At 36.3% G+C, this 26,709-nt stretch overlaps 1 protein-coding gene and 1 long non-coding RNA gene across 4 annotated transcripts in view; one reads left to right on the forward strand and one right to left on the reverse strand.

Moving 5' to 3' along the window:
* Window positions 1-26,709, reverse strand: part of LOC106074983 (fatty acid-binding protein, heart-like) — an 80,019-nt gene that overhangs the window by 6,973 nt on the left and 46,337 nt on the right. For all 3 annotated transcript variants that reach the window (XM_056040462.1, XM_056040461.1, XM_056040460.1), the window contains 3 exons: window positions 5,270-5,448; window positions 3,158-3,268; window positions 1,832-3,031 (listed from right to left, as the gene is read on the reverse strand). In XM_056040462.1, coding sequence (XP_055896437.1) covers window positions 2,981-3,031; window positions 3,158-3,268; window positions 5,270-5,448 — 341 coding nt within the window. In that variant the 3' untranslated portion in view covers window positions 1,832-2,980. The remainder of the gene's footprint in view (window positions 1-1,831; window positions 3,032-3,157; window positions 3,269-5,269; window positions 5,449-26,709) is intronic.
* On the forward strand, window positions 18,077-26,417 carry LOC129928081 (uncharacterized). Its single transcript, XR_008779689.1, has 2 exons — window positions 18,077-18,266; window positions 21,636-26,417. It is a non-coding gene; the product is annotated as an uncharacterized LOC129928081 (long non-coding RNA).

Raw genomic sequence — 26,709 nt, forward strand, 5'->3', positions numbered from 1 at the left:
TCCCCCCCCCCCTTCTCTCACGTCTCTCTTTGATCTAAGGGATTACCCTGGTCAACATACCGCGTGATACACCAAGGTGCGTCGCTTGTCGGACTTCACCCACGTGTAAGCTAATTCTTAGCCTAGTACATTTCCGGTGTCCGCCCACACTTTTCAGGCATATATATATAGTAAACCAACTCAAGTCAGACCCTCTCTTTCTCATTCGAGCTGAGCTATCGAGTCTGGACTATATCACTTACTCTTTCTCCTAGAGGAATACCTGGTGGTAAGCCGAACTTAATCACAAGTTCCATCTTATTTACTCTGTGTATATTTCCATGGATTTTATCATGTGTATTTTGCTTAGTTCATTTATATTTAATTAGTGCATTGTGTATTTCTCACTGGCGTAAGTAGAAAACATAAACTTGTGCTATGTATTTATTTATGTATTGCATTAATCTATTAATGCTACGTTGCTCAATTGATCGTTGATGCAACCATGTATATATTTGTACATCTTATTTTATTTCTTTTATCTCGGTTGACAGCCTTGATAATCTTACTAGCGCACTGGTACTGCGTCTAGAAAAGAGATATGAATTATCTTCCCTGTAATGGATTATCTCCCCTTTACTCATTTTACTTTTATAAGGGTTACCCCGCTTGAACGGACACACTCTACATTCAAGCACGCTCCATTGTTCTCGACCCACGGTCATATGTAAACAAATCGTTTGGGTCGCTGACCACCGCCCTCCCCCCCCCCCCCCTTTTCCTTCTTTACCCACCTGTGTTGTTTATTTGAGATTATTATTTCCCCTTCTATGTACATTTTTACATTATTACGTTCTCTTTTATGTACGTTTTTATATTGCTACTATCTGCCGTCTAGTTTCCAAATCCCATTTGTCATCATCTCCCTTTTATGCTCTAAAGCAATTTTACCAATCTGACGAATGCACCTCAGTCGAGGGCATCGATAAGATGTATGAGAGACATGTCCTAACTTGTCTTTATTTATCCGCAGCCTCCCTCAGGTGTCTGCCTATTTATCGGATTACTTACCTGCCTATTTGCCGCTTAGGGTCTACTCGACACTACTCAACTATTTACCTGCCTATTTGTTTGATATCAAGAATCACCTACTATCTATGTGCTTAGTGCTATTCAGCACTGCACTTGCCTACTGAGATCTACTCAACTCTACCACTTGGCGCTATCGGCATTGCCCGCCTATTCGACAGCCCACCTGTCAAGCTATTAGGTGCGACGTCCCTATAGACCAGATCTGTGTGAGACGTCATAGCTACGCCAACCCTCTGCAACTCACTGGACATATCCTGTCAACTACGCTGCCCACGGCAGATCAGCTCTGCCCGCAGTATCCTTGTGCCCACGGTAGCCGGCCACCCGCCCTACTGTGCCCACTACAGATATTAGATTTTGGGGATTGAGACTCCACAAGAACTATATCACCGGCGTCCCTCTATCCGCTAGAGCGCCACCTCCAGCTGCAGAACCTCAAGCCAGGACACAGCCAGCTGCGACATCAACAGGAATACCAGCTAAGTCAGAGGACAAAGTGACATACTCTTATTAGGTGCTACAGTGATGATCAAAATACCTTACTAATTAGAGATAGATGCAAACCCTCCCCTTTTTATTCTTATATGTATATTTATGTAAATAAATATCCTTTATTTTAACTTTTGTATCTATCTTTCATTGCCTTGTCTCGTTGCGTGTCTGCTCCCGATTCATATGCTGATAAGTGGGGGTGTGATAGCTTTAAAAATAATCATCCCCTAGACATAAAACGTGCCAAACACACGTCACATTTCCCCACCTGTCACAGTCCCTCATTGTAGTCGTCACATCTTTAGGTCCTCCTAGCTGCTCTTCACGTCACATCTTTAGGTCCTCCTAGCTGCTCTTCACGTCACATCTGTAGTCCTACAAATCAAAGAACTTGCTGCAGGTTTTCACAGCATCAACAGGGACATGAAGCAAGAGTGGGCTCTAACAGATGATCCGAAAACTAAAGCCGATTCTCGAAAGGGTCTTAATAGGTATTCAATTAGACACACATGAAAAATAGTCAATTCCAATCAATAACAGCATTCACTAGATCATCAATTCTGAACATTTATAAAGACCAAGCAAGCACCAGGATATCTAGTGATCTAAGTTCATTTCTAATGAAACAAAGACTTTCTCCTTTTATCTCTTCTGTTAAAGGCAATACCAAAGTAGTTTTTTTTAAAGTTTAATTCAGTTTTAATCTCTGTACCTAAAACAATGAAGCAGCAGTGATTCAATACAAATAATCATTATTGGAAACGGATTCACACCATACACTATATACACAGTAACATGTTGAGCAAGCAAATATGTTATTTTGAATTAAAAAAAAAAAACTCAGTTTAAAGAGATTTCTCTACTTCACTGTGGGCGATAAAACGTTTACTAATGTGAAAAAAACAACCTAGAATAGTTTCATTCCAAAGATTCATCAAAAGTAAAATCAAATTAGAGTTTTATTTGAAGTTGTAGGGTTACATTTTTCAGACGCGTTGCCATGGTGCTAGCCCATATCAAGTAACCTGGCACTTTTGTTGTCGCGGGAAATGAGAGGCTATAAAAAAAAAGTACCGCCAAATCTAATCAATGGACCTGCTGTCCCATGTCGAGACTAGAACTCTATGTGTCGGGAAAAATAGGCTCTACCACTTTGCTATAAAAAATTCACCTTTATAAATGCGTACTGCTTATTAGACATAGCAAATGACCAAAAATATGCAAGAAACTAGAAGAACATTATCTGAACACTAACTAAGCAGCCATGTTAATCCGATCTCTGATGTACAACATTGACAAGGTTGAACACGACAAACATCTAAAGCTGAACAGTTACTGCAGGAATCACCATCAATCCAGACACATTAGCATTAGAACAGGCGAGAAGTGTTGTCTCTATAGGCAGTACTTGGACTCTCTAGGTTCTTCTGTATATGGTCTGCATAGAAACACCGCCTATAGTTGTAGTCTGTAGATAGATCAAGTACATTTACAATATAGTTTCATTATTTATACCCTAACTAGTTTTAATCTAAATGTCTCGATCAATGTTGAACAAAAATAAATTTTAAAGACTTGCGTGAATAGCACTTACAGCATTCATTAAGTCATTATTGACCTCTCGGACGATGTCCATCACAAAGTTCCGTTGGCCTTGGTTCTCGTGTCGTTCAACAAGTCTATTCCCATCTTGTCTAATGACACTCTAATAATGACAAACAATGAACACTTGAAAGATGTGTATGTATAATAAATAAACATTCATAAAATAAATCAATAAAATATTCAAAACGTAACGTACAGCGAGTCTATTGCTTTTTTTTTTTTTTTTATTCATCCATGGGAATTAATAGTTTGGCCAACGATTCTACAGTTATATTTAAAGTTATCTCCCTTTGATAACGTAGCCAACAAGATTTTTTTTTTTTGAATTGGCGAGATCTTGGTAACTAGAAGTACATCTACGTAATGCCCACAGAGTTTTGTTGTCCTAAATACACTACAGATATGCCTTTTAAAGTCTATTAAGTGCCTGTTATACTCATGCTAAGTTGAGCAACTTTTGTCTTATGTTATCCCACATAATCACTCAACGAAAGGCAAAATCAAGTCCTCTTTTGAAAGTTGGTTATAAAACCATTTTGAACATGACCATTAGATTGGACACTGGTTGAAAACTTCAGGACTTTATTCAGTCAATAAGAACTGGTCGTACAATATTTGGAAAGGTCAACACATCTTAATGGTAGCACCAACCTTCATCAGGTCCAAATAATCCTCCAAAAGCAAATAAAATAGTGCCAGGCTTAGTTGAATACATTACCAAACGTCAACGGATTCTGCAAAAGATACGAGTCATACCGCCAGGGCCTACCCGTGGTACAATTGGAACAAGTAACTTTAGATATTCTGTTACAGAACTAGCGCATGTTCCATTATTTTCTATTTTGTTCTGACTCTATCTTAAGTCTACTAGTCTCCTTCAAAAAAGTCACATGCTATTGACATGAATTTTTAAAGGGGAAAATTGGAGTTACTGAAGCCCTTGCTCCAATGGAAATATTTGATGATGACTTCTAGTACAACATAATTTGTATGTCTTGCTCCAATGGAAATATTTGATGATGACTTCTAGTACAACATAATTTGTATGTCTTGCTCTAATGGAAATATTTGATGATGACTTCTAGTACAACATAATTTGTATGTCTTGCTCCAATGGAAATATTTGCTGATGACTTCTAGTACAACATAATTTGTATGTCTTGCTCCAATGGAAATATTTGATGATGACTTCTAGTACAACATAATTTGTATGTCTTGCTCTAATGGAAATATTTGATGATGACTTCTAGTACAACATAATTTGTATGTCTTGCTCTAATGGAAATATTTGATGATGACTTCTAGTACAACATAATTTGTATGTCTTGCTCCAATGGAAATATTTGATGATGACTTCTAGTACAACATAATTTGTATGTCTTGCTCCAATGGAAATATTTGATGATGACTTCTAGTACAACATAATTTGTATGTCTTGCTCTAATGGAAATATTTGATGATGACTTCTAGTACAACATAATTTGTATGTCTTGCTCTAATGGAAATATTTGATGATGACTTCTAGTACAACATAATTTGTATGTCTTGCTCCAATGGAAATATTTGATGATGACTTCTAGTACAACATAATTTGTATGTCTTGCTCTAATGGAAATATTTGATGATGACTTCTAGTACAACATAATTTATATGTCTTGCTCTAATGGAAATATTTGATGATGACTTCTAGTACAACATAATTTGTATGTCTTGCTCCAATGGAAATATTTGATGATGACTTCTAGTACAACATAATTTGTATGTCTTGCTGAAAAAACGAAAGTGTTCAGTCTATTCGAACTAATTGATCAATGATATAGATGAATATTATCCAGGCTATAAATGATATAGACTCCACGCTATTTCAGTCCGAGAATAGGTGTACGTTTGCTAGTAACTATTTTGTTTAGCGCATACATCTGTTTGACTGACATTTCTAATTTATCCTACAGAAAAGTGAACAGAAGTGATGTCTAGTTTCTTCTACTTTTTAACAACATTACTCAGAGCTACCATTTTATTGAATGTAACTTCTGTTTGAAACAAGGGGCCTGTACTCCAGTAACAAGTGTAGGAATGATAGTACCAAATATAGGCCTACCTTTAAAGGAGATCCGTCTATATTTGTAGAGTCATAAGTCTCTCCTAGTTTGAAGGTAAAGGTCGTGTTCTGGGGGACTCCCACAATGCCAACGGCTATGGTCCAAGTGTCACCATTTCGTTGATAGGACAATTCAGATTTACTGTTTTCAAAGAACGCCCTCTGCTCTCCTGACAAACCTGATGACAAATACGGAGAAGAATAGTTGAGTGAAAGTATATTTACAAATATATGATGGATTTATAAATGATTAATGAACATATGGCTTGAGTTTACTGTAATTCTATGTTTCAATATGGTCACAGCTACTGGGTCTTGATCACTTCGTAAAATTTCCTTAATTCTTAGGCAGGCCTAATAGGGTACATCTTATACACCAGTGATGCCCAACCTAATTCGACCTGCGGGCCATTTTAATTTCCGACACTCGTGTCGCGGGCCACATGACCGAAAAAGTAACAAAAATAAAAACAGAAATGAAATTGACTTTAAACTAATTTTATGAGAAACCCATGGATACTTACATTAACAAATTGGAATTTTGATTTTATTTTTTTTTCACGCGTCGGAAAATGGGTTCATTTCTCTACTTCAAATGTGAGCAACATTTTAGCATGTTTTACCACCGACTAATTTTCTTGTCTCTTTGTGTTCAATATTCCCATCAATACCGCTAAATTTGCTTCATAATGCTGTTCATATGTGTTTTTTTTTGGTTAAACAGCCACACGTTCTTTATAAAACAAATATGTTGGCTTATTATCATGTTCCAAACAAAAAAAGAGTAAAGATCCGTGTCACTTTTTCTGTTACATTTTACATTAAAGTGTTCAATGTCGTGGTACCAATCCATTAGAACAAAGAGAGAACCCTAATGTAGGTAAAGTTACATTTTTCAACCTTTTCTTTTTGGGCAGGGGGGTGTGGGTGATTTTCTTAATTTTGTTTTGGCGTTTTGGCGGGCCGGATAGAACCACGTCGCGGGCCGGATCTGGCCCGTGGGCCGTACCTTGGGCATCACTGTTATACACAGTACTAGTCAAAAAAATATTTTATAACACATTATAATTACTCAAGAGTTTCAACACAGCATTGGATAATTGATATGAATACAGTATGTGATATCAGTTTAATATGTGATAACAAGCAGTGTGTGATATCAATGCAGTATAAGATATCAGTTTAGTATGTGATATCAATACAGTATGTGATATCAATACACCATGTGTTATCAATACAGTATGTGATATCAATACACCATGTGTTATCAATACAGTATGTGATATCAATACACCATGTGTTAATATATATATATATATATATATATATATATATATATATATATATATATATATATATATATATATATATACAAGGGGAAAATGAGCTCGTGATCAATCCTTGTTCTCTGAGACAAATGTTGAATTTTTTTTGGAGACAATGGGAATAACAGCATGAGGTGAAGAATGGTGCACTCTATCAATCCCTCCAGATCTAGATCTAGATCAGGGGTGGGCAACCTTTTTGGATCGAGGGCCGCATTTCTTAAAATTTGGGAATGGCGGGCCGCATATGTATATACAACTTAGAAATATACTCTAGCTAACATTTAATTCATTGTTACACATTATTATATTCACGTTTCTTTTTTCCACATTCCACGTTAAGGAATTACGAGAACAGTTAGCAATTTTTGAAATCAATTAATATTTTTTTAAATTACTGTTGTCTTTTTATATTACAATAACCCCACTAATATACAGTTGTACTTAATGTGCAGTATTTTACTTTTTGCGCTCGTGCATAATGTTCCGGAACTATGGAACTAGATTACTAGGTGTTACCCTTGTGACTGCTGTCAAATTACAGTTAGTCAAAATCGACCAGTAATTATACTTGTTTAGTTTCCCCCCCCCCACCCAAAATATAATACTTGTTCACTGGAAGTTAAATGTCGGGACGAGCGTAACATGCCCTTTTGGAGCATCACCAGAGAAATGCTGACCATGTCCTTCAATGGTGCATACTAAATCATAGACCCGAACAAGACTCTGGCCCCAAAGCCCTCCTATAGAACCAAAACTATTCGGAGAACTGCCTGATCTGGAAAACATTGCGCGGTTCATCTCAGATATAGGATTACTGATCTGAACCCTCCAACATGTAAAATGAGAACAAAGAAGAAGAAGAACAGATGTATGTGTACACAAATTGTGTGAACAGCAGCACATTTTTTTTAAAAGTGTTGACATACAGATTCTGGCACTCATAAGGCTCCTGTGGAAGTACTGACTGTGAATTCTCTTTGCTCGGAGTTATGTCCTCTGGAGTTAAATCAGCTTTTGCGCTAAATGGTGAGCTAATGGTATTGAAAACTGGTTCTTGACGTCTTAAAATTTGCTTTGATAAATTGCAAAATTAGGGAATCTAAATAAGTGTTGTACTTTTAATCATTTCACTAGAAATAATTTCACCTTTCAGCAAAGTAAAAAGACAAAACCTGTTTTCTTTTGCTTGCTTGTAGAAATTGGAAGGCCTTGTTTGAAAGGATTTAAAATCCATTTACATTTCATATGCAAGGAACTCATTGCAATGGCAATAATGAAACATGAAATCTGTCTTCCACTCTTCATTAGAAATATTGGTAACAAAGTCACAGTCAGTGTCCTTCAAGTAACATAACAATTTCTTCCTTGAGATTTTAAAGTGTTCTCGTTTACCTTGCCCATGCTTAGATAGCGGATACGGGATTATTGTGTTCTTTATCGAAACTACTTGTGGTTAATACATTCTATTTTCTCCGTGTGTGAATACAACGATGAATTTTATGCAGCTTTGTGCAAACTTTCCTGTTTAAAGTTTATGGTTGGGGTATTAAAAAAAACACACCATTTTACTCAGTCAAATATCGAGCTCCACAAGTTGTCACCCTTGCCATCTTGTTCCAAGCATACCCAACATTCAACACAGTTCTTCATAGCATTGAATAAAACTGATCAGAGATTGTGTCTTGAATTGAGTGTATTGATGTATAACAAATAAGCATAGTCTTCGTTTGATTGAAACTTTTTATAATGACAGTTTCAATAATTTATATTTATATTATTTTTAATATATTTGCATTTTTATAAGTATATACTGTGGGCACACCTGACTTCTGTAGGTGTCGGCGGGCCGCATAAAACACTCCGGCGAGCCGCATGTGGCCCGCGGGCCGTAATTTGCCCACCCCTGATCTAGATCATGTGAATGGTTACTTCCACAATGAGTGACAGTTTTATGAATATAGTTGGCTAATTGAAAATATGTGAAGAGAGGATCTGTCCAACAGAGTTCACACAGGGATGTCCATGGCACAGAATCAAAGGATTTCGCCAAGTTTTACAGAATACATTATTGACTATTAGATCTTATAGGTATCAAATTGGTTGGACCTGTTGACGGAAAGCTTATGTGATCGATCACCCACTTTGTAGGTAACTAAATAAAATAGTCAATTAAAGAAGGAGGCATATGCACGTAGGAGCGTCCTTGATCATTTGTGGCAGTACAGACTTGGAGCTCATCTATAGACACTAAACAATGGAGCTACTGTTAGTTTAGTAAACAGCAATGCACAACTATTGTCAGCTTAGCTAACATCACTTTTCTAATTACACAACTATTGTATTGTTAGCACCATGAAAATAGTTTTATACCTGCACACTTATTGTAAGCAATGTTTTAAGTGCAAAACTGTTGTGATGGCTGCGCCCTCTCAGCCCTTTAAAAAAAAATCAAGTATCCCAGGACCACATGTTGTGATGTAATAGCCATTAGTGGGCCCCCACACACAACAGAATCGCTCCTGTCCCTAAGGGCGGTCCTGCCTTTGATGATGCGTACGTGGAAGTCTGGAGTGAGCTTTAACGATGTTGTTCTGGAGGCAGCGTTCAAGTCATTAGGCGTAAGAAGTGGCTTTAATCAGGACAGACATGTGTGGTAGTTCACCGGTTATCTCCTCTGACTTATCATACGAAGAGGGGGGGGGGGGGCTGGTTAGAGTGGAGAGGGGGGGGGGGAAAGAAGAAAACTCAGCATCCGTTTTTTGTTTTGTTTTTGCTAGTAGAGAACACTTATAAAACAATAATACTTGAATTTGAATTAAAAAGGTTTTGGTAAAAACTATATTATCATCTTATCTTATAATTTAAGGAAGTTCATTCGAAAGAAATAGAAGTAGACTTCACAGCTCAATCTTCTTGACTAAAACTATTGTTAACAAGAATTTCAATTTCATTGAAATTAGTTGAGTCTACATTTAGTAATAGAGTGTACTGGTATATTTAAAGAAAGGTTAATTACTGGTTGATTATCTTGGCTGGCTTGAACAACTTATTCGATGCTTGAATGCATCAACTCCGTATCATCTCAGTTCATTGCACTCTGATTAAACCCAGATGCCTTTAAGAAAACATAGTCTAAACGTTCTACTCTATTAAATGCTTTCTTTTACCTTGATTTTTTTGATCCACCGTCTAGGTGTAAATTTGAAGTGTATATTGGATTTCAGGATTCAGTTTGTCAAGGACTGTTTAGCTGTCGACTTATTCATGTTTAGGTATTGTAAGTTATTTCCAAAGTATTGTAAGGTTATTTCCAAAGTATTGTAAGGTTATTTCCTAAGTATTGTAAGGTTATTTCCTAAGTATTGTAAGGTTATTTCCTAAGTATTGTAAGGTTATTTCCTAAGTATTGTAAGGCTATTTCCTAAGTATTGTAAGGTTATTTCCTAAGTATTGTAAGGCTAGTTCCTAAGTACTGTAAGGCTAGTTCCTAAGTATTGTAAGGTTATTTCCTAAGTATTGTAAGGCTATTTCCTAAGTATTGTAAGGTTATTTCCTAAGTATTGTAAGGCTAGTTCCTAAGTATTGGAAGGCTAGTTCCTAATCATTGGAAATATTTAGAACCTTTGGGTTCTTTATCTATTTCTTTATTCTTTGCTCTTCTACGTCCTCAACTAATTCTTGACTCAAATATATTAGAAGTACGTATATAATGAGCCTCTGGGTTTCTCAACTAATTCTTGACTCAAATATATTAGAAGTACGTATATAATGAGCCTCTGGGTTTCTCAACTAATTCTTGACTCAAATATATTAGAAGTACGTATATAATGAGCCTTTGGGTTTCTCAACTAATTCTTGACTCAAATATATTAGAAGTACGTATATAATGAGCCTCTGGGTTTCTCAACTAATTCTTGACTCAAATATATTAGAAGTACGTATATAATGAGCCTCTGGGTTTCTCAACTAATTCTTGACTCAAATATATTAGAAGTACGTATATAATGAGCCTCTGGGTTTCTCAACTAATTCTTGACTCAAATATATTAGAAGTACGTATATAATGAGCCTCTGGGTTTCTCAACTAATTCTTGACTCAAATATATTAGAAGTACGTATATAATGAGCCTCTGGGTTTCTCAACTAATTCTTGACTCAAATATATTAGAAGTACGTATATAATGAGCCTCTGGGTTTCTCAACTAATTCTTGACTCAAATATATTAGAAGTACGTATATAATGAGCCTCTGGGTTTTTACAACCCATTCTTGACTCATAAATGTTCGAAGTACATGTATCTTGAGACCCTATGTTTTCCTTAAGAACTATTGAGATTCCTATTGTTTCAACGTCACTTCTTTCCCAATTGTGTTAAGACCGCTACTTACAAACGGAACCTTGCGATTAGGTTAAGACCACTACTTACAAACGGAACCTTGCGATTAGGTTAAGACAAGTAAATATAGTTGTGAGTGAAACTTAGGACAAAAGCTTTATCCACGTCAGATATGATAAAATATGAAGGTCACGTTACAGTCAATGTAGCCATCTCACATACTGCACTCTTGCACAATCTTCCGATTCCAAGACTTAAGACAATGTCTTCGATTCCGACAATTAAGAGTGCAGAATTTATTGTGACCTCGCTGACCCAGTATCTACATAAATTATTATAATTGAGATTCGCTACACAATAATTGTTCATTATTACATTCCACTGATATGCTCGTTACACAATTCTAATACAACATTCGTTTTCTCAAAGAAAATTGAAATAGCTTATAATATATGAACCACGAAATAGCTTATAATATATGAACCACGAAATAGCTTATAATATATGAACCACGAAATAGCTTATAATATATGAACCACGAAATAGCTTATAATATATGAACCACGAAATAGCTTATAATATATGAACCACGAAATAGCTTATAATATATGAACCACGAAATAGCTTATAATATATGAACCACGAAATAGCTTATAATATATGAACAACGAAATAGCTTATAATATATGAACCACGAAATAGCTTATAATATATGAACCACGAAATAGCTTATAATATCTGAACCACAGCCAGTGTTATAGCTTATAATATATGAACCACAGCCAGTGTTATACTTATAATGTATGAACCACAGCCAGTGTTATACTTATAATATATGAACCACAGCCAGTGTTATAGCTTATAATATCTGAACCATAGCCAGTGTTATAGCTTATAATATCTGAACCACAGCCAGTGTTATAGCTTATAATATATGAACCACAGCCAGTGATATAGCTTATAATATATGAACCACAGCCAGTGTTATAGCTTATAACATATGAACCACAGCCAGTGTTAAAGCTTATAATATATGAACCACAGCCACTGTTACGTTTCTTATCTTAATGAAACTGTTTTCCAGTCCATTCAATCTATAACCAACTTTGTTTGGAAGACAAGATATCCAATTTTCAATGAGTTGATCACGTCAAGTGTTTTTGTAATGATAATGGTTCTACACAAACTCTGTTTTGTCTTTCAAAGACTATTTTCTTATTTATCAAGAAATCTTGATCCATGAGCTTTGAAATTGCTCAACAAAATTGTGATCCAGACACAACAATCTCCACTATTTATCACTAGGCTGCAAAGGGAGAAGACTTGCAATCTACTTTACGATAAAATAATAATAGAGGAGTTGGGGGCGGGCTGTGGGGGTGTGTGAAGATGTCGGGGCAAGATTGGATGACTGATGAGATTCAAATGGAGGAATGAAGAAATCTGTCCACTCATGCGTGGGGAGGAGGGGAGGGGACGGAATGGGGGGGGGGAGGAATGGGGGGGAACTAATGGGGGGGGCGGAATGGGGGGGACGGAATGGGGGTGACGGAATGGGGGGGGGCGGAATGGAGGGGGGACGGAATTGGGGGGGCGGAATGGGGGGGGGACGGAATTGGGGGGGGGGCGTAATGGGGGGGGGACGGAATGGGGGGACGAAATGGAGGGGGGACGGAATGGGGGGCGGAATGGGGGGACGGAATGGGGGCGGACGGAATGCGGGGGACGAAATGGGGGGGACGGTGTTACTTGCTGGATGAGATCGAGACCATTCGTGATAGAAGGCCTGAACACTGACCTGCGACGTCACAGTCTGTGGGCAGTGGAGACCAATGGCTCATTGCCACGCCAATGACGTCCACTGTCCACAGGTTGTGACGATGCAGGTCATTGTTCAGCTCATGTATGACGATTGGTCTGGGTGAGATCGACCTGAGCGTCACGTTGAATGAGATCAATTAACTTTTTAATGAGATTAATTTTTGACCGAATTGAACATTGGACTGCTTTCAATGTAACATGTGAGAGACTTTTACTTTTTGATTCAATTTAGATTCATAGTTTGTCTAAACATCACATTTGTTTGAATTTCAAATTGGACTGATTCTACATTCAGCATTTAACTGAACTTAACATGTAGATATAAATGAATTTAACATTTAACTGAACTTAACATTTGACTAAATTTAAATTTAACATTTGACTTTTGCTTTTAACTAGATTTAACATTAGATCGAAGTTAACATGTGACTGAATTTAAATTCTAACTGAACTATTTGCCGATGACAGTTTTAAACTGTTTACAAGAGCCTACATCAGTGTTTACAAGAGCCTACATCAGTGTTTACAAGAGCCTACATTAGTGTTTACAAGAGCCTACATCAGTGTTTACAAGAGCCTACATCAGTGTTTACAAGAGCCTACATCAGTGTTTACAAGAGCCTATATCAGTGTTTACAAGAGCCTATATCAGTGTTTACAAGAGCCTACATCAGTGTTTACAAGAGCCTACATCAGTGTTTACAAGAGCCTATATCAGTGTTTACAAGAGCCTATATCAGTGTTTACAAGAGCCTACATCAGTGTTTACAAGAGCCTACATCAGTGTTTACAAGAGCAAATATCAGTGTTTACAAGAGCCTACATTAGTGTTTACAAGAGCCTACATCAGTGTTTACAAGAGCCTATATCAGTGTTTACAAGAGCCTACATCAGTGTTTACAAGAGCCTACATCAGTGTTTACAAGAGCAAATATCAGTGTTTACAAGAGCCTACATCAGTGTTTACAAGAGCCTATATCAGTGTTTACAAGAGCCTACATCAGTGTTTACAAGAGCCTACATCAGTGTTTACAAGAGCCTATATCAGTGTTTACAAGAGCCTACATCAGTGTTTACAAGAGCCTACATTAGTGTTTACAAGAGCCTATATCAGTGTTTACAAGAGCCTACATTAGTGTTTACAAGAGCCTACATCAGTGTTTACAAGAGCCTATATCAGTGTTTACAAGAGCCTACATCAGTGTTTACAAGAGCCTACATTTGTGTTTACAAGAGCCTATATCAGTGTTTACAAGAGCCTACATCATTGTTTACAAGAGCCTACATCAGTGTTTACAAGAGCCTATATCAGTGTTTACAAGAGCCTACATCATTGTTTACAAGAGCCTACACCAGTGTTTACAAGAGCCTACATCAGTGTTTACAAGAGCCTACATTAGTGTTTACAAGAACCTATATCAGTGTTTACAAGAGCCTACATCAGTGTTTACAAGAGCCTACATCAGTGTTTACAAGAGCCTACATAAGTGTTTACAAGAGCCTACATCAGTGTTTACAAGAGCCTATATCAGTGTTTACAAGAGCCTAAATTAGTGTTTACAAGAGCCTACATCAGTGTTTACAAGAGCCTACATCAGTGTTTACAAGAGCCTATATCAGTGTTTACAAGAGCCTACATCAGTGTTTACAAGAGCCTACATCAGTGTTTACAAGAGCCTACATCAGTGTTTACAAGAGCCTACATCAGTGTTTCACTTCTTTGACTGGTGTTCTATGAACTACTGGTATAACGAACTAGCGGGCCACCACTAGAATTAACCTCTCTAAGTAAAGTGTTCCGCTAAATGATCAGAATGTGCGAAGTGATCCGTTAAGGAAAAGTTTTGTAACCACTGGTCTACATCAACATCTACAATAATGGCGACAAGCCTTTATGGTCACAGAGTCAAGAAAGGGAAATACATTTTGTACTATTGAGATGTATATGATTGTAAATGTTGAGTTCTTTACAATAGATAAGCCCTTTTTTAAATTAAAGTATTTTTTGTATTTCGCCTTTTTTTTTAAATCTCATTCAGCGTATTCTTACTGACAACTAAAATTAGCTTTGTCGTCTTTTTAGGAATGCTTATTGATTTCTTGTTCAATTTCTTGTTCATGCTCTAACTAACAAGTTAATTTGAAATCTCATTTTGACATTTCATCATTCTTAAAGTTGAGCAAGAGTTATCTTGTGTTTATATATAAAGAGCGCAGGAGAAGCAGTAGCGAAATGAATGTAATGCAATGTTTTCCTGCCCAAAGTCTAACAAGTAGCCTACATGAGACAAGTCCATGAGTTTTGTGACATTGTACATACAGCATACACTAAACGAATCCTGCAGGCCTTCGTAAAGAACACTTGCACAGGAAATCTGCAGGAAATCCATAGCGGGTGCTTCGAAAACTACAACAGATCCCAGATCAGTAAGAAGTACGCACGTAACGAACCTCAAAGTTTCTCCAGACTTTCCTTAAGAAGTATTAAGACTTCTAGCTTGGAACTCTGAATTAGAAACAATGGGGCTTTCAAAGCACAAGACCTTCACATTTTAGTCTTGGGGAGGGGGAGGAATAGTGTAAGTTAAATTTTACATATATAATTTTTAGAATCTAATAAATTATAGCAAGATCTGGTGCTTCTTTACTTTGTCAGTGTGAACAAGTTAACTGTTTGACAGCATCAACAATAATATGTTTTATTACAATGCTTATATCGAGTCACTCTGTCTGTCTGGTACAAAGCTTATATCAAGTCACTCTGTCTGTCTGGTACAAAGCTTATATCAAGTCACTCTGTCTGTCTGGTACAAAGCTTATATCAAGTCACTCTGTCTGTCTGGTGGTACAAAGCTTATATCAAGTCACTCTGTCTGTCTGGTACAAAGCTTATATCAAGTCACTCTGTCTGTCTGGTGGTACAAAGCTTATATCAAGTCACTCTGTCTGTCTGGTACAAAGCTTATATCAAGTCACTCTGTCTGTCTGGTACAAAGGTTATATCAAGTCACTCTGTCTGTCTGGTGGTACAAAGCTTATATCAAGTCACTCTGTCTGTCTGGTACAAAGCTTATATCAAGTCACTCTGTCTGTCTGGTGGTACAAAGCTTATATCAAGTCACTCTGTCTGTCTGGTACAAAGCTTATATCAAGTCACTCTGTCTGTCTGGTACAAAGGTTATATCAAGTCACTCTGTCTGTCTGGTACAAAGCTTATATCAAGTCACACTGTCTGTTTGGTACAAAGCTTATATCAAGTCACTCTGTCTTTATGGTACAAAGCTTATATCAAGTCACTCTGTCTGTCTGGTACAAAGCTTATATCAAGTCACTCTGTCTTTCTGGTACAAAGCTTATATCAAGTCACTCTGTCTGTCTGGTACAAAGCTTATATCAAGTCACTCTGTCTGTCTGGCACAAAGGTTATATCAAGTCACTCTGTCTGTCTGGTACAAAGCTTATATCAAGTCACACTGTCTGTTTGGTACAAAGCTTATATCAAGTCACTCTGTCTGTCTGGTGGTACAAAGCTTATATCAAGTCACTCTGTCTGTCTGGTACAAAGCTTATATCAAGTCACTCTGTCTGTCTGGTACAAAGGTTATATCAAGTCACTCTGTCTGTCTGGTACAAAGCTTATATCAAGTCACACTGTCTGTTTGGTACAAAGCTTATATCAAGTCACTCTGTCTTTATGGTACAAAGCTTATATCAAGTCACTCTGTCTGTCTGGTACAAAGCTTATATCAAGTCACTCTGTCTTTCTGGTACAAAGCTTATATCAAGTCACTCTGTCTGTCTGGTACAAAGCTTATATCAAGTCACTCTGTCTGTCTGGCACAAAGGTTATATCAAGTCACTCTGTCTGTCTGGTACAAAGCTTATATCAAGTCACACTGTCTGTTTGGTACAAAGCTTATATCAAGTCACTCTGTCTGTCTTGCTTTATTTTTATAGGAGATTTATACGCTAAACTAAACAAATTTAAGAACTAAACAATGTTAAGAACTAAACAATGTTAAGAACTAAACAATGTTAAGAACTAAACAAAGTTAAGAACTAAACAATGTGAAGAAGTAAACATGTTGAGAAGTAAACAAAGTTGCCAGCTAAGTAAACAAACAAGCAAAATCTACCAAAATCCTTTTAAAAAAAAGAACAAAGCTGAATCTAAAGGAGAAGAACTCCTTCCTAAACTAGATCTACCAATCATTTATTTCCCTCATTCAATATCAAACAAAATAATTAATTACCAATAATTAAGGGACTAATTGAGCATTTTTGTTTATCGATTCAATTTTTTAGGTACAATGAATAATTGTTTCAAGTCTCAAGTTGATCGGAGAAATCGTGAGGTAGAAATAGCGTTAACGCTTGTTTAAGTAGACCAAACCCAACAAATTTAGCCATATTTGTGAATACTGAATTATTACTTTATTAATTTTTATCGATTCATGTCTTGTCTATGTCAAAGTGTGCGAAGTTTGAACTTGATCCGAGAATGGGTGTGAGAGAAATAACGTATACAAACTTTTCCCAGACAGACAGAAAGACAAACAGACAGACAGATAGACAGAGTTGATAAAAGCTTTGCACAAAAATGCACTGCAAACGGAAGAGCTTTGATTCTGAAGTGATAGAAAGTGCCCAAAAAATGATCATAAAAATAAAAAACAAAAAACAAACACAAAATGTATGAATACTTTCTCCAGTGTGAACATCGGATCCATCAAAAAGTTTGGGTATTTAGAGATGAAAATCTCTAGTTTTATCTACTCATCTCTTACTATCTAGTTTTATCTACTCATCTCTTACTATCTAGTTTTATCTAATCATCTCTTACTATCTAGTTTTATCTACTCATCTCTTACTATCTAGTTTTATCTACTCATCTCTTACTATCTAGTTCTATCTACTCATCTCTTACTATCTAGTTTTATCTACTCATCTCTTACTATCTAGTTTTATCTACTCATCTCTTACTATCTAGTTTTATCTACTCATCTCTTACTATCTAGTTTTATCTACTCATCTCTTACTATCGAAACTCTGTCAGATGACTAACATTGCAAGTCTTTGTGTATAGAGTCACCAGCTCTACCCTTTCGTTAGCATATTGCCTTTTTTAATGTGTACAGAGTCTCGCAACACATGTCAACCAGCCTAATGAGATGTCCTCCATCCTTCCACGTCATTAGGATTATACAAAGTACACACACACAAAATAAACATGACTCATGAAACGTAACCTTCACCTTCACTTTCTCAAACCGAGACACCTGGAGTTCATGTTTCTTTCAGTTCAAACCTTTACAGCACTTCCTGCATGTGTCCATACGCTTGCAGCCAATTTAGTTCTGTGAGTTTGTCCGTGGTTTATGGCTAGAATGACATCTTAGTTTAACCCATTCAACGGCTAATGTTTCCATTGATAGAGTTAGAACTGTGTAGTCAGCGTTTCTGAGGTGTACAGCTTCTGCACTTGAGGAGTTGACGTCTCTAAGCGTGTAGGTCAGTGATGAAAGTAGAGGGTACCTGTACACTTTTGTTTGATCTGTTTACCAGGTAAACATTAGAAAGTCGTAAACTGTCTCTAGACGTTCAGAGTAAACTTCACATGGAGAAAATGCCTTCAGTGCATGTCACAGACATGCATTTATTTTTTTTTAATTTTACAACTCTTTAAACTTAGTATAGTTCGTTTTTGGTTGTGTTTTTTTTTTAAATAATATATACAGATTTAATTTTTTTTTCCAGATTTTTGTTATATATAATTTATATACTTCCAAGACGTATTCCCTTATATTGATGCTAAAAGAAATCTATTCCCTTATGTTAAGGCTAAAAGAAATCTATTCCCTTATGTTAAGGCTAAAAGAAATCTATTCCCTTATGTTAAGGCTAAAAGAAATCTATTTCCATATGTTGAGGCTAAAAGAAATCTATTTCCATATGTTAAGGCTAAAAGAAATCTATTCCCTTATGTTATGGCTAAAAGAAATCTATTTCCTTATATTGAGGCTAAAAGAAATCTATTCCCTTATGTTATGGCTAAAAGAAATCTATTTCCTTATATTGAGGATAAAAGAAATCTATTTCCTTATATTGAGGCTAAAAGAAATCTATTTCCATATGTTGAGGCTAAAAGAAATCTATTCCCTTATGTTATGGCTAAAAGAAATCTATTTCCTTATATTGAGGATAAAAGAAATCTATTTCCTTATATTGAGGCTAAAAGAAATCTATTCCGTTATGTTGAGGCTAAAAGAAATCTATTCCCTTATGTTATGGCTAAAAGAAATCTATTTCCTTATATTGAGGATAAAAGATATCTATTTCCTTATATTGAGGCTAAAAGAAATCTATTCCGTTATGTTGAGGCTAAAAGAAATCTAGTCCCTTATGTTAAGGCTAAAAGAAATCTATTTCCTTATATTGAGGATAAAAGATATCTATTTCCTTATATTGAGGCTAAAAGAAATCTATTCCGTTATGTTGAGGCTAAAAGAAATCTATTCCCTTATGTTATGGCTAAAAGAAATCTATTTCCTTATATTGAGGATAAAAGATATCTATTCCCTTATGTTGAGGCTTAAAGATATATATTCCCTTATGTTGAGGCTTAAAGAAATATATTCCCTTATATTGAGGCTAAAAGAAATCTATTCCCTTATGTTATGGCTAAAAGAAATCTATTCCCTTATGTTATGGCTAAAAGAAATCTATTTCCTTATGTTGAGGCTAAAAGAAATCTATTCCCTTATGTTATGGCTAAAAGAAATCTATTTTCTTATATTGAGGCTAAAAGATATCTATTCCCTTATATTGAGGCTAAAAGAAATCTATTCCCTTATATTGAGGCTAAAAGAAATCTATTCCCTTATGTTATGGCTAAAAGAAATCTATTCCCTTATGTTAAGGCTAAAAGAAATCTATTCCCTTATGTTATGGCTAAAAGAAATCTATTCCCTTATGTTGAGGCTAAAAGAAATCTATTCCCTTATATTGAGGCTAAAAGAAATCTATTCCCTTATATTGAGGCTAAAAGAAATCTATTTCCTTATATTGAGGCTAAAAGAAATCTATTCCGTTATGTTGAGGCTAAAAGAAATCTATTTCCTTATGTTAAGGCTAAAAGATATCTATTCCGTTATGTTGAGGCTAAAAGAAATCTATTCCGTTATATTGAGGCTAAAAGAAATCTATTCCGTTATATTGAGGCTAAAAGAAATCTATTTCCTTATATTGAGGCTAAAAGAAATCTATTCCGTTATGTTGAGGCTAAAAGAAATCTATTTCCTTATGTTGAGGCTAAAAGAAATCTATTTCCTTATATTGAGGCTAAAAGAAATCTATTCCGTTATGTTGAGGCTAAAAGAAATCTATTTCCTTATGTTGAGGCTAAAAGAAATCTATTTCCTTATATTGAGGCTAAAAGAAATCTATTCCGTTATGTTGAGGCTAAAAGAAATCTATTTCCTTATATTGAGGCTAAAAGAAATCTATTCCGTTATGTTGAGGCATAAAGAAATCTATTTCCTTATGTTAAGGCTAAAAGATATCTATTCCGTTATGTTGAGGCTAAAAGAAATCTATTTCCTTATATTGAGGCTAAAAGATATCTATTCCGTTATGTTGAGGCTAAAAGATATCTATTCCCTTATGTTGAGGCTAAAAGAAATCTATTTCCTTATATTGAGGCTAAAAGATATCTATTCCGTTATGTTGAGGCTAAAAGATATCTATTCCGTTATGTTGAGGCTAAAAGATATCTATTCCGTTATGTTGAGGCTAAAAGATATCTATTCCGTTATGTTGAGGCTAAAAGATATCTATTCCGTTATGTTGAGGCTAAAAGATATCTATTCCGTTATGTTGAGGCTAAAAGATATCTATTCCGTTATGTTGAGGCTAAAAGATATCTATTCCGTTATGTTGAGGCTAAAAGATATCTATTCCGTTATGTTGAGGCTAAAAGATATCTATTCCGTTATGTTGAGGCTAAAAGATATCTATTCCGTTATGTTGAGGCTAAAAGATATCTATTCCGTTATGTTGAGGCTAAAAGATATCTATTCCGTTATGTTGAGGCTAAAAGATATCTATTCCGTTATGTTGAGGCTAAAAGATATCTATTCCGTTATGTTGAGGCTAAAAGATATATATTTGCATATGTACAGGCTAAAAGAAGTCTAAGTTTGAATAGATGAAAACATATAACATTGTCTGAGACTTACAATACGGAATTACCAATCAATACACACCAGTCTACACAATATACCTAGACATTTCCAACAAAACAACTGCGCTCGTGACTAAACTGGGAGAGTTTCTAGTCATTTAAACGAGTCTTAATGTCCTTACATTCTTATGTATGTACACTGTAACCGTACACTAGTATTATTAATAGATTTGTGACTATTGACATGAACTAAAAGTGAATACACACTTGTAACTATTGTTGCAATTGATTAGCAAGTTTTGTGATTGCCACTACAGGAACTACTGGTACACTTGGTGTGTCATAACTTTCTGAGGGAACAATTCTTTGTGTATAAACTCAGTTGTTTGCCCTAACTGAAACAGACAATGTACTCACACACACACACACAATCACGTGTGGTCAATACAACTCCACATCACCAGCACACACACACACACATACATACAAGCTAGACCGATCTATTCCCCGCTGCGTAATCGCTGCAGACAATCCAAATATTTGTACTAGAGATCAATACACTATGGCCGAGTACAACTAGAATCAATCAGATCAGCTAATAGCCTAAAGTCAAACTCCTGGTCAAATATATATGCTGAATAAGAGCTTTTGAAAAAAAAATTCTCTTATTCTCTTATATTAACAAAATCTATTTTCAGGTAGAACGATACTGTTCTCATGTGTGTATTCATACGGCCTTTAAGACATTGGAATATTTGGAGCGCATGCAGTCAGATGTACTGTCAAGTCTTCCCTATCATGTCAGTTTAAAGACATAACAAAGGTAATACAACTATAGCAATTCATTGCGTATGAGAGACACTATGTCCTAAGGACTCCATATTGTCTTAAGGATGTTCATGTCAAGTTTCAAGATTGGTCGAGCACTTTTTGATTACATATTTACATATAAATAACGTTCTGCTGTATACAGGAAGAGACTCAGTTCTATGTAAGTGATGACGTTGAATATTATTGTTTACAAGTAAAACAGCTGATTGCATTCAACCTAAACTAGACCATTCCATTCAACCTTTATTATGTGTTATATGGTTCAGCACCATTAAGCTGTCTTCTGTGTAGAGAATACAAATACAAGACTACATTATAAACTCATCAGAAGGTTGAATGGAACGTGACCAATGGAAGGATCTGATCTTTCTGACTAAAAAGACTCGCCTGGAGGTATAAACTTGATGTCCAACTGTTCAAAGATTTCATGATTCATGAGATTATCATTTTTTTTTTATTTCTTCGCTGTGTGCCAATCTCAATTACGCAGTCTTCTTCTGACCAAAAAAAAATACGACTTAAACATATAGTCTTTTGATCAGGTACGAGCTACTTTTTCTAGGCCCCTTACTGTGTCTGGGCTTCTTGCTATGACTGTGATCATTGCAGACCATCAGGGTGGAGGTGAGCTCATAAATGTTTAAGGTTTGAACCAGATGTATCACCAATTGAAGCTAATAAACGTTATTTTGACAAATCTTATAGTAACACACTCTGTCTGTCTATCTGTCTGTCTGGTCAAAAGTTTGTACACGCATTTCTCCCGCACCTAATCTCGAATCAAGCTGAAATTTTGCACAATTATTTCTTTTACATGACAACACAAAAATCAATTAAAAAAAACAACAATTAGTTAATTAACTATTGGCAATTAATTGTTTTGTTTGGTATCTCGAACAAGGGAAATAAATTGTACTTGACTGAAGAGGTGGTATCAGCTGAATTAGTTTCCTTTACAGGTCGTCGTCTGAGGCTTAGTGAACACAAACATGAAATAGAAACAATAGATAACTATACAATCTTTCATTGTCATACGCTCTTCGCTAAAAGAGTGGCTACCACGTTGGCTTGAGAAGTCTAAGAAGGCTTTGGCCCACGAGCCGTTTATTTCTAAAAAAAAAAAATAGACATAAAAACGATCCCCCAGATACCCCCCTTCTTTCTCCCCCACCCCCCTTTCCAACTGGTCCAGTGATAGGCTCAGAACGTAGTGAGAACGCTGAAAGCATAGAATTGTGCTAAACAAAAAATAATTGGTCAAAATATTTCTAATCGCACAGATATTGTATAGTTAGTCTAGAATAGTCTAGATCTATACCAAATTTAACCAAATGACTGATCCAATCTAATTGATACACTTACTATATTTTTTTTATTTACAAAGCTCATATCAAATCACTCTGTCTGTCCTAAAAAAAATCCCGAAAGGTCAAAATCCCAGTCTTCATCGGAATTCGAACACGCTCCCTCGGTTCGGAAGCCAATCTTCTTACCACTCAGCCACCAAGATCCCCTTTACATGTGTGAGATTGGCAAACACGTGGACATTTCCACAGACTTCCTGATATCACTTACCTACATACAGTTACAAGTTTGTTATTTGCGCATTATACCTCCATATGCCTCCAAAGCTTATTACCTATAAACACTAGAGTACTTTGACAGTGAACCCGCTACATGCATTTATAACGAGGTTCATTGTAGTGCATGACTGTGTTAGTTAGAAATGTAATACATAGATCAGACTCTGCACCGAGTTTCTCCTGCGCTAGGATTTGTTTTTTGTTCTAAGCCTCTGAGGCTGAGGTTGAGAGTGTTAGTTCGTATAAGAATAATTGACCGTACACACAAGCCAGTCGCTCATTGACCTGTCTAACTTAATCAATGTCTTAATGAATCGCTCATTATGCACTAGGGTGCGGGGCGGCTCCAGCATGACGGGGGTAAAAAGGGATCGCCTTTGATCACGGAAAGAAATTCGTTTGTTCTAATCAAGTTCAGGTGTGGTGTTTAAATGATCTGGATTCTTTGGTGTGTGTGTGTTTTTTTTTCATAGTAAACTCTAGGTTTTAATGAACGAAAGGACAAAGTGTTGCAGAGAAACTAAGAGGATGTGATATCGGAGAACAGAACGCCATATTGAAGTTGTAGGTGATATGGGTGCAGGGTGTGTGAACAGAACGCCCGCCATATTGAAGTTGTAGGTGATATGGGAGCAGGGTGTGTGAAAAGAACGCCATATTGAAGTTGTATATGTGATATGGGAGCAGGGTGTGTGAACAAAACGCCATATTGAAGTTGTGTATGTACTATGGGAGCAGGGTGTGTGAAAAGAACGCCATATTGAAGTTGTGTATGTACTATGGGAGCAGGGTGTGTGAAAAGAACGCCATATTGAAGTTGTAGGTGATATGGGAGCAGGGTGTGTGAAAAGAACGCCATATTGAAGTTGTGTATGTACTATGGGAGCAGGGTGTGTGAAAAGAACGCCATATTGAAGTTGTGTATGTACTATGGGAGCAGGGTGTGTGAAAAGAACGCCATATTGAAGTTGTGTATGTGCTATTCGAGCAGGGTGTGTGAAAAGAACGCCATATTGAAGTTGTATATGTGATATGGGAGCAGGGTGTGTGAAAAGAACGCCATATTGAAGTTGTGTATGTACTATGGGAGCAGGGTGTGTGAAAAGAACGCCATATTGAAGTTGTGTATGTACTATGGGAGCAGGGTGTGTGAAAAGAACGCCATATTGAAGTTGTAGGTGATATGGGAGCAGGGTGTGTGAAAAGAACGCCATATTGAAGTTGTGTATGTACTATGGGAGCAGGGTGTGTGAAAAGAACGCCATATTGAAGTTGTATATGTGATATGGGAGCAGGGTGTGTGAAAAGAACGCCATATTGAAGTTGTAGGTGATATGGGAGCAGGGTGTGTGAAAAGAACGCCATATTGAAGTTGTGTATGTACTATGGGAGCAGGGTGTGTGAAAAGAACGCCATATTGAAGTTGTGTATGTACTATGGGAGCAGGGTGTGTGAAAAGAACGCCATATTGAAGTTGTATATGTGATATGGGAGCAGGGTGTGTGAAAAGAACGCCATATTGAAGTTGTGTATGTACTATGGGAGCAGGGTGTGTGAAAAGAACGCCATATTGAAGTTGTGTATGTACTATGGGAGCAGGGTGTGTGAAAAGAACGCCATATTGAAGTTGTAGGTGATATGGGAGCAGGGTGTGTGAAAAGAACGCCATATTGAAGTTGTGTATGTACTATGGGAGCAGGGTGTGTGAAAAGAACGCCATATTGAAGTTGTGTATGTACTATGGGAGCAGGGTGTGTGAAAAGAACGCCATATTGAAGTTGTGTATGTACTATGGGAGCAGGGTGTGTCAAGAGAACATAAGTACACTATGAATGTTAAGTAAGATATTTTATTAGAATATGTTATGCCAACAGAGTTGATAAGAAAGGAGATTTTGAAAAAACAACTGAGATACTTGTGAATGTTGATTGTGATATTTGAGAAGAAAATGTTATGAGAACAAATTATGACAAGAGGACTGGTGTCTTAAATGGAGCATAATGGGATACCTAATTTAAAATTATTGGTCAACTATATAACATGGAAATAATACACGTTATGTTACAGCCAGCGTAACAAAAGTAACAGAAATTCTAGAAGTTAACAAGAAAAATATTTTTAAAAATAATTTTTACAAGATTAATTATATAACAATAGTTATAACATTTAGTTTGGCTCAGTCATGTGATTAAATTTGTAATAGATCTAGACTTCCAATAATAAATCTGTGCGATTAGAAATATGTTAGCAATTGTTATTGCTTAGCGCAAATTTCATGCTTTTAGCTTTCTCAATCCTATCAGTTGGCTGAACCAGTTGGGAAGGGGCGGGGTGAAGAAAGAAAGTGGCAGTTGTGTTAATTTAACCGTGACAGCCTTTGAAATGCATAACAAAGAACGTGTTCACTCTAGGGTCAAGGGGACCAATTCAACTTATACCACCACAAGTGTCAAGTACGATTTCTTTCCCTTGTTCGATACCAAACAAAATTATTTATTACCAATACTTAATTAACTAATTGGGTAATCTTTGATCCGAGATTGGGTGTGGGAGAAATACCTAATCTTTTACCAGACAGACTGAGTGAGTCGATATAAGTTTTGTAAGAAGACAAGCTCATAGGACAAGGTCATATCATAGTGACGTAGTTCATCTAGAGAGCTTGAGAATGTTGACAAAGTCAAGACAACCTTTCTAAACTAGTTAACCTCTGACCTTCTCTATACTCAACTCACTGTTTTTGTTGAACAAATTGCACATTTTATAACTGTCTATGAGAGGGAGACTGACAGAGAGAAAGAGAAAAACACAGAGGGAGAGAGAGAGAGAGAGAGGAGAAACGGAAAGAGAGAGAGAGAGAGTATGTGTTATATTTATGTTTTTATACTAAAACTATGCAAATGAGAGAGGTATAGAATAAGATCCATTATTTCTTGACACAAATAGAAATTATATATATCTCTTTGTCCTCATGGATTCTCCTTGCAATGAGAGAAAGACATTTATTTTGTACATTTGACTTTCACTTACTTTCACTGTCTTAATAAAGTTCTACTTGATACCTACTGTAGGAAAGTTGTTCTTGTTTTCAGAGAGAGAAAGAAGAGAGAAAGAAAGAGAGAGAGAGAGAGAGAGAGCAAACGAGAGTTTTAGTCCTATTCAGTCAGTGGTCAGTCAAGATGTCACTTCTTTATTGCACACTTTAAACCACGTGATAATTCGACGCTCTAAGAAAGACATGTTCACTTTGCAGCTTTCAACTTGAAGATAAAGGCTTCCCAAACTACATGCTGTGACTGCGCTCAGTCTAAATGTACACATTGACTCCTGTACAAAAGAAGGACTCTATCCATCTACC

The sequence above is a fragment of the Biomphalaria glabrata genome, chromosome 9 (genome assembly GCF_947242115.1).
Source record: "Biomphalaria glabrata chromosome 9, xgBioGlab47.1, whole genome shotgun sequence".
NCBI classification, from domain to species: domain Eukaryota; kingdom Metazoa; phylum Mollusca; class Gastropoda; family Planorbidae; genus Biomphalaria; species Biomphalaria glabrata.